Raw genomic sequence first — 13,723 nt, 5'->3', positions numbered from 1 at the left:
TCCAACTCACAAACTGTGAGATCATGACCTGAGCCTAAGTCGACCTGAGTCGAAGTCAGATGCTTAACCTGTTGAGCCACCCAGGCACCCCAAGCACACATCTGACTCTTGATTTCGGCTCGGGTCATGATCTCAGGGTCTGTGAGATAGAGCCCTGCATTGGGCACTGTGCATGGATCCTGCTAGGGATTCTCTCCCTCTGCCCCTCCCCTGCTCATTCCCTCTCTCTTTCTCTCTCTCAAAATAAGTGGACAAACATTTTTAAAAAATAAATAAGTAAACAGACTTAAAAATATTTAAAAAAGAGAGAGAGAAGGAAAGGGAAATAGGGGCCTCCTGGATTTGTCAGCTATGAAGTTGGGGGTGGGAGTTCACTGTGGGTTTAGAAATGGAATCCAACAAGTTTAGGATGGTTAGGTGTTTGTGTTTTGTTTTTTCAGGCCATCTAGCTTAAAAAAAAAAAAAAAAAAAAAAAAAAAAAGCAGAGACTGGAGATCCAGAAGTCCAAGTCCAAGAGGCAAGAGTGGTCCTCTAAGAGAGCGGGTGGAGAAAAGCAGGGGCTGGATCACACGTGGGGATAGAGATGGAGGCTAGAAGAGACTAGAATGAGGAGGGCTGAGATACATACCTCTAGCCTGGTTTGAAACTGAATTCATGGGGCGCCTGGGTGGCGCAGTCAGTTAAGCGTCCGACTTCAGCCAGGTCACGATCTCGCGGTCCGGGAGTTCGAGCCCCGCGTCAGGCTCTGGGCTGATGGCTCAGAGCCTGGAGCCTGTTTCCGATTCTGTGTCTCCTTCTCTCTCTGCCCCTCCCCCGTTCATGCTCTGTCTCTCTCTGTCCCAAAAATAAATAAACGTTGAAAAAAATAAATAAATAAATAAAACTGAATTCATGATTCACCCCGTTCCCTAAGCCTGCTGCTCTGCCTATTTATCCCCTATCTTCCTGATGCAAAGCACCACCAGCCACTGGGAAAACTGGGAATCAGCCTAGTCTTCCCTCTTCCTAACCCTTCATCCACTAAAGCACTAAATAAATCCTCTTACCGGGTTAATTTGACCTCTTACTGACCCATGGATCCTGATCATTGTTCTGTATACCCACAGCCACTGCCCTAACCAGGACTGGCTACGTAGCTCGTGGTCCCAGTGCAAGAGGAAAAAGCAGGACTTCTTGTTCAAAATGGATCTTAAGGGGCGCCTGGGTGGCTCAGTCGGTTGGGCGTCCGACTTCGGCTCAGGTCATGATCTCTTGGTCCATGAGATCGAGCCCCGCGTCAGGCTCTGTGCTGACAGCTCAGAGCCTGGAGCCTGTTTCAGATTCTGTGTCTCCCTCGTTCTCTGACCTTCCCCCATTCATGCTCTGTCTCTCTCTGTCTCAAAAATAAATAAACGTTTAAAAACAAAAACAAAAAAACAAAAACAAAACCGATGGCAGCCCAGATTTGGTCCATAAGCCAAAGTTTGCTGACCCCTTAGAGAATCAATGAAGCATTTATATATCTATACATCTGTGTCCCTTGCTAGACTATGTGCAAGCCCATGTGTCACAACTTCTTGTATCCCTAGAGTCTATCTCAGAGTCTTGTGCATAGTAGGCCCTCAGCACGTGTTTGTTGAGTGAACAGATGAATGAATGAACGATTGAACGGCGGCCTGTGCTCCCGTGGGGAATGAAGCCAGAATCCCGGATACTTCTCTTCTCACCTTTTTTCACCTGGCTCCTTTTATCAGATGTGTTAGGGTATCACATGGGACCCCCTGATTTGAACCGTCTCTGAGTCCTGGAGAGAAGAAAGGCAGTGCTCCTTCCTGACAAACGCAAGGCTTCCGGGGCGTCCGGAATTGCTCCTGGAACTTGGTCTTCTCTTTGGCCCCTAGAGAAGTGGCCCAGGCCTTCTGATGGCCTGTCTCCCTGTCCAGACAATTCTTGGCCATGAACTTGTAGGTGTCCTGCTATGCAAAGAGGGGAGAGAAACACCTTCGTCTTTGGCAAGGAGCGAAACAGCTTTGATGTAAGTAGCAGGGGATTTTCACCAGAGAAGCCCAGATTGCACTAGCCGAAGCAAAATGAGTAGGACTGAAGAGAAGGGAGGAAGTGGCTGAGGTTGAGAAACTGGGGAGTTTCTTATCCGTTCAGTCTAGTTTATTAATAGGAGACACACGACCATGTCCTGGAGCCTGACCGCCCACCAGAAAAGACTACTCAAGTGAGTTGGACTTCTTCCACTGGAGTGAGAATTGAAGGCTGGGAGACTCAGGTGAGTACTTTTGTGGTGGGTGTACTTTTACTCTGTCTCATCTCCCGGGTGATGAAAAAAACAAAACGAAACAACAAAAGACCTGAGACCTGCGTGTGTGTAGCAGACAAGGGCAAGAGGGGACCAGTAGCATCCTGAATAGAGGTAGGGAATTCCTGGGTGGTCTTAGGGGAAAGAGAAAAGATTAAAAAGTCAGAGGGCACTGAGGTTACTGAGAACGTCTGGATGGATAATGAAGAGGCCTGGAGTTTGGAGTGGGCGGACACCGAAAGATATTTAGAGAAGAATTTGGGGGAAATCTTTGAGAATGGGAGAGGACCGAGAGAGCCGAAGGAGGGGGGTTGGGGATCTCAGGAAAGGTTGGGGATGAAGAGGCCTGGGAATGGCTCAGGAGGCTGGCAAGCCTGTGAAAAAGCTCAGGTGTCCGGGGCCCCAGAGCCGTCCAAGAGACCTAAGTTCAAGGCGAGGTTCTGACTCCTTCTTTCCCTCGCACTCTCCTCTTCAGCCTCCATCATGTGGAACACCTCCGAAGCCAACTTCTCCTGCTACCATGAGTCCGTACTGGGCTATCGTTATGTTGCAGTTAGCTGGGGGGTGGTGGTAGCTGTCACAGGCACCGTGGGCAACATCCTCACCCTGCTGGCCTTGGCCATCCAGCCCAAGCTCCGCACCCGCTTCAACCTGCTCATCGCCAACCTCACCGTGGCCGATCTGTTGTACTGCACCCTTCTCCAGCCCTTCTCTGTGGACACCTACCTCCACCTGCACTGGCGCACCGGCGCCACCTTCTGCAGGGTCTTTGGACTCCTCCTCTTTGCATCCAACTCCGTCTCCATCCTGACCCTCTGCCTTATTGCCCTGGCACGCTACCTCCTCATTGCCCACCCTAAGCTCTTTCCCCGAGTTTTCAGTGCCAAGGGGATGGTGCTGGCACTGGTGAGTACCTGGGTGGTAGGCGTGGCCAGCTTCGCCCCTCTCTGGCGCATCTACATCTTGGTGCCTGTAGTCTGCACCTGCAGCTTTGACCGCATCCGAGGCCGGCCCTACACCACCATCCTCATGGGCATCTACTTTGTGCTGGGGCTCAGCAGCGTCGGCATCTTCTACTGGCTCATCCACCGGCAAGTGAAGCGAGCAGCACAGGCGCTGGATCAGTATAAGCAGTCAAGTATCCACTCCAACCATGTGGCTGGGACAGATGAGGCCACACCTGGTCGTTTCCAGGAGCTGGACAGCGGGCGGGCATCAGGAAGGCCCAGCGAGGGGATTTCGTCTGAGCCGGTCAGTGCTGCCACCACCCAGACCCTGGAAGGGGACTCATCAGAGGTGGAGGACCATCCCAGCAGGGAGGTAGGTCAGCAGGCGGCAGAGAAAAGCCATCCAGAAGCACCTGCCAAGAGCAGGCCGACCAAAAGGGCCCAAAGAACTCAGGACTCTCCGTCAGAGTTTGGGAAGGTGACCCGGATGTGTTTCGCTGTGTTCCTCTGCTTCGCTCTGAGCTACATCCCCTTCTTGCTGCTCAACATCCTGGATGCCAGGGTCCGCGCTCCTCGGGTTGTCCACATGCTCGCTGCCAACCTCACCTGGCTCAACGGTTGCATCAACCCTGTGCTCTATGCAGCCATGAACCGTCAGTTCCGCCAAGCCTACGGCTCCATCCTGAGACGAGGGCCCCAGAGTTTCCGTAGGCTCCGTTAGAACTGTGTTCCCCAGTCACCAGGATCCAGCACTGTCTCCTCCAGAACAGAGCTAAAGTGGCCAGCTGGTAGGGGAGCAGACGAAAGGAAGGCCTGTGGGCATTTTCACAGACAACTTCCCCCCATCCCCAAACCAGGCTTCTCCATCCCTTGATCGATGCTTCAGCTCGAGGCTGCCCAAGATGCATTATTAATTATTAATAAATGAATTCTATCCTTCTAGGGCTCAGATGTGGTCTTTGGGGAATAATAGGCCAGGACCGGTGTGCAGCTGGAACCTAACAGTTGAGGGTTTGGGTAACCTAGGTCACGGCAAGGTTGGGAAGCAGAGGGTCTAGGACACAGCCTTCAGCTGAGGGGTTTACGGGCGTAAAACATGTGAGTTGGTTTCAGAGGATCCACCTGTCTTTTCATTTAACTTCCCAGAAATGGCTCCTGCCCCTAACTACTACTGCCAGGATCGGTGCCCCCAGTCCCCCAATCCCTGCAAACAGGTTTATTTAGCTCAGAAAAGTTTTGTAATCCAGCTTTTTTTTTTAATGTTTATTTATTTTTGAGACAGAGAGAGACAGAGCATGAGTGGGGGAGGGGCGGAGAGAGAGGGAGACACAGAATCCGAAGCAGCCTCCAGGCTCTGAGCTGTCAGTCAGCACGGAGCCCGACGCGGGGCTCGAACTCACATTCCGGGAGATCATGACCTGAGCCGAGGTCGGAAGCTCAACCGACTGCGCCACCCAGGCACCCTGTAATCCAGCTTTGATAGCCATACTCCTGTGAGTCCAACGCCCTGGCCCTTGCCCTAGCCGAAGAGAATGGTCATGGGAGAGGATCCCCTGCTCCGTGGACATGAACTGAGCTTAGCTGAGGCAATGGCAGAGAGGGGTTCCGGCTGCCCTAGCAGTGACACCAGTCAGACCTAAATCAACTGAAGTCCTGGCCCCTCACTTCCCCCTGACTTGTTCTTGTCATCCTGGGTTATGAGAGCAGAACAGAGACTCTAGTTAACAGGGCTCAGGGGTCCAGCTGAGGGGAGACCATGTTCCCTTCCTCTAGCACGACCAACATCCTGTCACCCTAGTCAGCACCCGTGTGGACTTAAAGAAAGCACCTGTGGCCACCAGGTGACGCTGGTTCTCTGTGTTTCCTTGTTGAAGACCAAAGGTGTCAGAGGGACCGGGAGGCCACAGACCGCCTCCCACCCAGCCAGCAAGGGCAAAGACCCAGAGATCTGCACCCCTTTCCCCCCTCCCCCCAAAGCTTAGGCGGGAAAGTAAAGAATTAGACATTTATGATTACTTATGAGATATTTCTTGTCTATTTGGTTGGAAATGGGGGGAGCAGGCGGGCACTGTGCAAGCACTGGAATGTAAGAGTCATGTAGACAGTACCGCTGCTCTGGCTACACGCTGTCCCCTCCCTGCTCCCAAGTCCACGGTTTGGAGGGAACAAAGTGAAGTCCAGAGGGATTCAGACGAGCGCAGAAAGAACCATAGGTCAAGGTGGACAGATCAATGTCCTCACATGCAACCCACTTCCAAGTCCCAGGAATCCTGTGTCCTAACGCAGAACACGTGCTTCTGAGAGTTCTTCTTCCAAAGAACAAAGATCACACAGCAGCCTCAAAACTGAGTCAAGTTCAGGGTGCTGAGGCAGGGGCCCAGACAGGTGGGGTGAACAGCAGGACCAATAAAGACCATCAGCTTGGGAATGTAGAGAGACAAGGGTTCTCGTCAAGGCTGTCTGATAATTAGCTCTGTGAAGGTGAGCAGGACCCTGGACCACCTGAACCACAGGCTTTATCGCGGGTGCAAAGTTGGGGGTGGGGCGCAGTCTTACCACGTGCCCGGTGCTGTCCTAAACCCTGTAAATATATTCTTTCATGTAATTCGTACAAATTTTACCATTAAGTATCTGTTACAATCTCATTCTCACAAGTGAACAAATCGGAGCACAAATAGTTCAAGCAATTTGTCCAGCTGGGAAGTAGTATGACCATGACTTGAGGGCAGAGAGTCTCGCTTCAGCCCACATGTCTAACCACTACAGGACAGCTGCCTTCCTAAAACTAGAATCAAGTTACCAGATAATTCCTAAAAGTGCTTCCTGCTCCACCCTTCTAAGATTCTGGAAGCTGGCAATTCTCTGAAGGTCTGTAAAAGGGTTCACTTTTCATATTCCTTGAAGGCAGTTCACAAGCGTTGGCAAGTAGAAAGGAGCAGCAACAGAGACTGAAGTTAGACCTAAGGAGGGACTTCCCAATTCTCAGTCGCTGGGAAAAAATGACTCACGGGGCACAGGAGGAAACCCTGGAGTCTGAGACCAGAGACGCCAGATATTAGCAGGAACACAACCCCCTCCTCTCTCACCCTCGACGCCCTCCCCGCCCCCACCCGCCTCTAGTTTCAACAAACAACTTAGTGAGGAAAAAGAGGCGGAGGAAAAGCAAGGCGGTCTCTCAGGCTTTCTCATGCGGGTGTGCGTGGCGCGTCCGTGTCCACGCGCGAGGTCCTTCGTGGGGCGGCGCTCACGCGTGTCTCGGGGAAGTGTGTGCACTTGGGGGCCCTCATGAGTGGGAGTCAGTGTCTGTCTCTCTTGGTCTCTTTATCTCTGTCAGTCCCCCGCGCGAGCCGGATCTCTAATCGCTGACTTCCTGACGCTATCTCTCGCGGCTTCTCTTTGTCTCTCTGCATCTGTCCGTCTCTCCTGTAGGCTGTCTTCGTCTCTGGTACCTCCGTTATCGCCTTTTTTCTCCTCAACTCCTCTCTCCCTCCTCGCCCTCTCCCCGTCGCCCCTCCCCGCTCTCCCCGCGCCCCCTCCCCGGTCCCCCGCCCGGGCAGCGCTCGCTCGCTCGCACGCTCTCTCTCTTTCGCTGTCTCTCACCGGCAGATTTATGGTCAGCCCAGGGCTTCTCATTGGCCAAGCGCTGACAGGACTTGATTTAACGCCTCCTCTCATTGGCTGAGCTTGACAGGCCGATTTACGAGTCACTCCACCATTGGCCAAACAGCCTTGGCCCTGATTTATGGCTCTGTGGCTTCGGGGAAGAGGGGGGCGCAGCTGGGGAGTCAGGATGCCCCTCCCCTCGCCAAAGCTTCGGTCTCCCTCTCCTCTGCTTGCTCCCCTTGCTCTCCTCCCCTCGAGGAACCGCACTCACTGTACCTGTTCCTCGAGCCCCCCCCCTTTCATCCCCCGGGGAGGAGAATTGGGGTGTGGTAATGGTGGTGGTGGGGGGATCCCCAGCAGAGGATGGGGTCTGGAGGGGTAAATATAGGCGGGGGGGGGGGGGGAGGGCGAATCTGAGGGGTAGGGGTGGGGTGAGCGTAGAGTAGGGAGAGAAGATTGAGAAGGGAGAGAGAATGAACTGAAGAGTGAAGCGGGAAACTGAGAGGATGAAAGGGGTGACGGGAATAAAAGGAAGGCTGGGGAGAAAGGGGAGACTGAGGGACAGAAAAAAGGGGCTCTGAGGAGAAAAAAGGAAGGGCTGAAAAGAGGGCGCATTTGAAGGGGCAACGGGGCTGAAGCGGGTGGGGGGGGCGCGGGGGGGGGGCGGCGGAGCGGTGGGAGGGGGGGAGATCCGGGAACTGAGAGACTTATTTTCAAACCTCAACTATCCAGACTGTTGCATAAGAGACTGAAATTTCCCTTCAGACAATAGCTCTGAAGAGGCAGAGGCTTAGAGGAGCAAAGGTGCGATAAGAGAGGGGAGAGAGAGGGGCAGGGAAAGAGAACTGAAAAGTAACGGGGAAGAAACGGGAGAGAAGGATGGAGAACTAATAGAGAAGACAGAGCTAAGGTTGGTTTTTTATGGGGTGGGGGGTGGGGTGTAGTGAGAGAAGCCGAATCCCCAGAGGAACGACTGAGAGAAGCCTACTCCTCCTCTCCAGAAAGACCCATAGGCGCCTGCAAGGGGGCGGGGGATGGGGGGTGGAGGGCAAGTCCCACGCCTCCCCCAGGAGACGTTCCACCTCAAGGCTGCGGTGGGCTCCCCTTTCCCTACACCTCACTCCTCCCCCTTGCCCACCTCCCCAGTTAAATTTATGAGTTCAGGGCTGGCCTTCAGGAATTAGGAATATTTATGCTTCTTTGAGAGTGAGGTTTGCAAGGTGATAAATAAGGGGCCATGGGGGGGGGTGCAGCTGGGGGCTCCTATTTTTAGCGTGGCCACTTTCCCAAGGCCCCCACCCACCAATTCCCTCTCATCCTGAGCCAGAGAAGGGAGCGCCGAGGGAGGTGGGGAATGGGTTTCAGATATCAGGAAGGGGGTCTGGACTGCCCTGGAGAGCCCCTCAGAGGACTGCAGATCTTTGCAGCAGAAAGGATTGAAGGCAGATGGGGGAGGAACTTTCCAAGTGTCCTGGCATTCTTATAGCCCCTGGAGTGCAGTTACAGCATTTCTGCAGAAGATGGAGAGAAGTGGGGAGAAGCCAGTTTCCCCTCTGCCCCCCTAAGCTCAGTTGCTGAGAAATGGAGGAGAGGAGCCAGGAAATTCACAGGCAGGTTTCTCTGGCAATTCACGTCCCTCACAGGGAGAGGAAGATTTGAAATCCCCCCCTCTCCCCGACCCCAGACCACAGCCTGGGTCCCTGGGAAAGGAGGCTAGGAATGTGGGGCTCAGGGCATCTCCTAGGAGTCTCAGCCCCCAACCTGTCCACCCCCACTGCTGGCTGAGAATTAAAAACAGCCAGTAGTCCTTGATACTCCCTGCCCTGGGCCTCCCGGAAATGAGGGAGGGAGAGGATCTGTCCTGTGATCCACATACCTTCTCCAGCCCCTTAGCTCCAAGGACCATGTGTTTGTGACCCCCAGCCCAGTCAGAAGGCTTACTCTGGGCTTGGATAAGTAGTGAACAAAGATAGAGGTCAGTAATATGGGGGGGTGGGGGAGTATCTAAAGAGAACAGAGAGAGCTGGAGAAGAGGTGCCCCCACCCACCCCACACACACACAACACTGTGCCCTGCATCCACTGTGGCTTTAGTAAGGATGGCCACCGTGCGTGCACAAAAGCGCACACACTAGACTCTGCTGCGTGGAGTGGGAAAAGGGAGGGAGAGAAGGGTCTAGACTGGCCCTTTAAGAGCCACTTAGGGTCAGAAAGCCTGGGCTACAGAAAGGGGAAGGAGCTGATGTCAGAAGACGGATGGGCAGCAAGATGGGGATTGATGCTAATGGGGGAGTTAAAGCTAAGTACCCAGACACTCAGAGGGCAGAACTGCAGATCTGTCTTCCTTATGCTCACCACCCCCCCCAAACCAAGGCTGTAAATCTGCCTTCTCAATTGGGGGAAGGGGGAGTGAGGAAAAACGAGATGCTCTCTTTTCCCTTTTCCTGTTTTTTTTCCCCCTCAACCTGCACCATCCGCCATCCCCCACCCCGCTTCTTTTGTCCTCTCCCAATCCATGACCCTTTGCCACTAAAATTTCCAAATGTGTGGCTTTCCACAGGAATTGAGACAGTGATTTCCGCTTGTAGAAGGAAACTGCGAGAAGGTCTCCTTCACCAAACCCCGGGTGGGAATGGGTTGGCGGGATTGTGGTGAGAGGCCAGGAGGCTGGAAACGCCCAGTTGCCTCAGTTTCTCTTCCTCCCAGCCTCTTCTCACTTGGGGATAACTCTGGCGGCCTTCTCCCAGGACAGGAGGGTAAAGAGGCAGGAAGCAGGATATCGGGTGCCAGGAGCTGGAATGGGTGCGAGAGCTTCAGGGTTGGGTTTGTGGAGCCCTCCGACGCACTGAGGTGCTAGACGGGCTCGTGGGCCTCCAAGGGCAGCTAGGGGAGCTGCAGGAGCTGTCCACGGAAAGATACATGGGCTGGTTTCTCGGAAACTCCTGGATCATACCGTTCCCTCTCCTTGCCCACATACCCTGCCTGCTGAGTAGAGACGATTTCTGGCCAATAGTCTCTTTATTGTAAAGGCGGGGTCCAGCTGCTCCTCACAACCTCTCAGGAGGCAGTTGGGGATCTCAGGGAGGAAGGTCTGCTCAGAGGGGTTGGAGCTAATAACCCTTGGGGGGGATCCATGTCTTCCCTCGCTTTCAGGTAAGCCTGGATCTCCCATCTTCCAGGACCTGGAAGGACCTTTCTTTCTCTCTACTGGCAATCAGGGCCTGTTCTGGAGAAGTCCTTCTGTATTAGAGGCCTGCATCTCATCGGTTGCAGTTGTACACCTGAACTCCTTTCTAGTCCTGGAAACAGCTGCTGCCTGATTGCTTCTGGTTCCCGAATCTTCCTCTGTACGCATAAGAGAATGACCGTGAGATGTCAGTCTCCTCCCTTCCCTCTTCCCCGGTTTTCCCTCAGAGGCCTAAAATCACCCCGAGGCCATCCTCTCTCTGTTTCCTAACTCTTCAGGGACAAGGGAGAGAGCGAGGCTGGAGTGAGAAAAGTTGGGGGTTGTGAGCCGAAGCCATCGGAACCCAGGCTTCCAGCCTCCCAGCATCTGGCCAAGCACTCCCTCCCATCCCAGGGAGGTCAGCCACTGCCCTCAGCCCTGCGCTCTGGCTGCCTCTCTGTCCTGATGATAAATCCTGTCTTTGTCTCCCCTCCAACCCGGGGCCCCAGGCGGCTGGGGGGGTCAGAGGCTGGGGGAGGGGTCGGGGTGGAGGGGGGAGAGACACAAGAGTGGGAGGAGAAGATGGACAGGAGCAGCTGGTGAGCAGGCACTGGGGGTGGGCGGCGAGGGGTTGGGGCCTCTTGATGCTACGGATCCCGACTGCACATTCCAGCAGGCCAGCATTCTGAGCAAGAAAGCCAGGATTCTTAAGATGCGGAAGGACCTTGGGAATGGCCCCCGGGATATCAGAAACACCGGGACACGGGGTTGCTGTGGGGTTCTTCAAGGAAGGAGGCTGCTGAAAGAAATGGGTGAATGAGAACCTGTCCCCACCACCGACCCCTACACAAATGTGCTGTGCACTCAACACACTGAGACAGACAGACAGACACTCATGCGCACACACACCCAAGATTTATGACCCATCAGCATGAGGGAGCCGGAGCCCAGGAGAGCCAGCCTGCCCCTTGGCTGGCCCCTCCCCAGCTGTCTTCTCTTGCTGTGACTTTCCTATCTCCATCTCTCCATTCTGTTTCTCGGCTCCCAGGCTGGTTGTTCTTTCCTGGTTTCTCCCACTCTCCCAGTTCCTTATGCTGGCTTTCTGCTAACTCTCAGACTCTGCCTCTTTGTCAGTCATTTTTCTCTTTCGTTGTGCTTCTCGATCTTATTCCCCCCTCTCCGATTTCCTTGGACTCTCCATCCGTCCTGCCTCTGCTTCTCTTCAGCCCCACTACCTCACTGCCACCCCAGAGCCTCAGAGTAGAGGCTCTGAATGAGTGCCTGCTTTGGTGGGAGGTCTGGGACCATACTGTGTTAGGATATGGGGTGGAAGGGGGGACAGGGAAGCCAGATGACCAAGGAGACAAGCTCAACTAAGGGAGGAAAAGTAAAGATGAGAAGGAAGAGAGAAAAGCTGCAGAAGGGCAAACACTAAAGAGAGGAGGGTAAGGACTAAAGGTTCCCTGTAAGTGTATTTTGGGTCAGTGTGAATGGGAGGAGCTGAGGGGCATCTACTGAGTCATAGTGCGACACAGATCCAGCAACTAGATCTGGAGACTCAGCCAGAGAAACAAAGATGTGAGGTCCAGCAGGCAGCCACATTTCTGGGTTCTCTCACCTACCTGAGAAGGTCTCACAGACCTCTTTTCCCCTGCAGACAGTCTTGGAGTGCCGGTTCCCTCCCCACTCACCTCCTCCTCCCCTAACACCTCCCCTCCCCACCAGTGACATCAGCTGTGGCTGCCGCTGTCCTCAGCCCTGCTGATGTACTCTCCCATGGGTGAGAGAGAGGCCAGTCACCTCTGCCCCACCCATTCGTTCTCCAGTCCAGGAGCTGGGGCTTAAACATGCCAGCACCCTAGGGTGAGAGGAGGAGGAGGAGGAGGGGGAGGAGTCTGTACCAGGAAGCCATCTGCAGGACATGGGGGATAAAAGAGGGGGGCATGGGCACCAGGGGAAGGGAGAGAAGCTGGAGGGGGGCACTTGAGGAAGAGGGACTGTAGCACTAAATCACCCTGTGGGGGGGCTCCCTCTGCCTGAGCTCAGTGGGGTGGGTAGAGGATAGACATTTGGGGAGGGGGGGAAGAAGAATGGGGAATCGCCACATCTGGCAGGCAGGTGTCTGGCACTGTTCAGGCTGCAGTCACTTTCCCAGCCAAAGGGGAGGAAGGGGGAGAGGGGAGGAGGGGCTTCCCAGGGTTCCCTGGGGAAGAAGGGAAAGCTTACAAAACAAGAGACCCAGCATCAGAGACCAATGGAGGGAAATGATCAGACCCCTGTCCCCGGTTTCTCTGCTTTAGTCAGTGCTGGAGAAGGGTTTGCTCATAGTCCTGGAAGAAAGCTGCTGGCCAAGGGACTGGGTAGGCCAGGGCAGGCCGGGGCACCAGAGTTCCATTCCTCGTGGGAAACAGAGGAGGCAGGAAAAGTTCAAACGAGGCCAGGCTGGGGAAACAAACTCAGAGCATTTCAAGTTTGAGATACAGCTCCATTCTCCACACCGTCACTGATCAGCAACCCCTCAAGGCTCGCACTGACCTGCCTTCCCCCCCACCCCCCAACCAGGGTCAATGCTGGGTGGTGGGAAGTAGAAAGGTTAGGATGGTAAGGCCGGACACTGCTTCCTCCCCGTCTCAGACAGGCAACACCAAAGATCCCTAGCCCTCATCCAGCCCCCCCTCCGCCCGCCACCCCATACCCCAACTTTCAATCCAGGACTACAGAGGTGATAACCCAAGCGTTTTCTTTTTTTCTACCTGCTGAGGGGGGATTCTGGGCACAGGTGCCCCACAGCTGACGAGCTTAACTGCCAGGTTCTCATACAGCAGGCAAGACTGGACAACTCGGTTTCATGTCTTGATGCTGGAGAGGCTCTTCCCACTCCCATCACCTTCCTTCCCTCCTCCTTTCCCGAGGTCCTAATGTGGTCTCTCTGGCTTACTCCTGGGATTGAAGGCCCATCTTACGAGCTGTAGAGGTGACTGAGGAGACCCTTCAAAACTGCAGTGCGGAGGAGGGCTCCCCACGCTCCCCCCTCCTTAAAATCCTGCGGAGGAAGGGGGAAAGAAAACCAAAGCATTCTCCTGTCGCCGCGGCAACCATAAAACCCCCAGCTAAATCCATCTTGTGAGCTCACCGCCCCATTAAGATGCAGGGCCAGGCTCTGAGCCAGCCCAGCCACATTCATTTGTGCGAATAAAGGTGGAGGAGGGGGAGGGGAGCAGGCTCTGGAGGGACGGGGAAATGGCGAGAAGAGGTTATTTACACCACCGTCCTGACCTTCTGGAGCAGCGCTGGCTCCGATAAATAACCCGCTCAGCGCCATTTCAGAGCAGGAGTGGGAGGTGCAGGAAGGGAGCAGGGGCCGAGGAGAGCCCCCACGCAGGTGCGCGTCTCCGGGTTACTAATGGCTGAGGCGGGAGCCGGCAGCTGGCTTTGGGGGTGGGGGGGGAGCGCTCGGTTCCCCAGGACTCCCACTGAGAAAATACCACCCCCACCCCACCCCTGGCGCCAATTTCCAGGCAAGGGGACGGAGGGATGCCAAGGAGGCAAACAGCCCCGTAAATTAGGGGTGGGGGTGGGGGGAGGTGGAATGCTGGGGAGTCTCTGAGGTAGGAGGGAAGAAATATTATAAGATGGGGAGTGATGGGGGGGCGGCTAGAGGAATAGAAGCAGCTGCCAAAAAGAGAGGAAGAGGAACAGAAACATCACACAAAGGCAG

The 13,723-nt window shown here is 54.6% G+C and overlaps 1 protein-coding gene across 1 annotated transcript; it reads left to right on the top strand.

The window, feature by feature from the left end:
• The first annotated feature begins 1,432 nt into the window (after positions 1 to 1,432).
• On the top strand, positions 1,433 to 4,179 carry GPR84 (G protein-coupled receptor 84). The gene has a single exon (XM_043564196.1). The coding sequence runs from the start codon at positions 2,774 to 2,776 to the stop codon at positions 3,956 to 3,958; it is 1,185 nt and encodes a 394-aa protein (XP_043420131.1). The 5' UTR covers positions 1,433 to 2,773; the 3' UTR covers positions 3,959 to 4,179.
• The last annotated feature ends 9,544 nt before the right edge of the window (positions 4,180 to 13,723 follow it).

The sequence above is a fragment of the Prionailurus bengalensis genome, chromosome B4 (genome assembly GCF_016509475.1).
Source record: "Prionailurus bengalensis isolate Pbe53 chromosome B4, Fcat_Pben_1.1_paternal_pri, whole genome shotgun sequence".
In the NCBI taxonomy this organism is placed as follows: Eukaryota; Metazoa; Chordata; class Mammalia; order Carnivora; family Felidae; genus Prionailurus; species Prionailurus bengalensis.
This window is presented reverse-complemented; position numbering and strand designations above follow the sequence as displayed.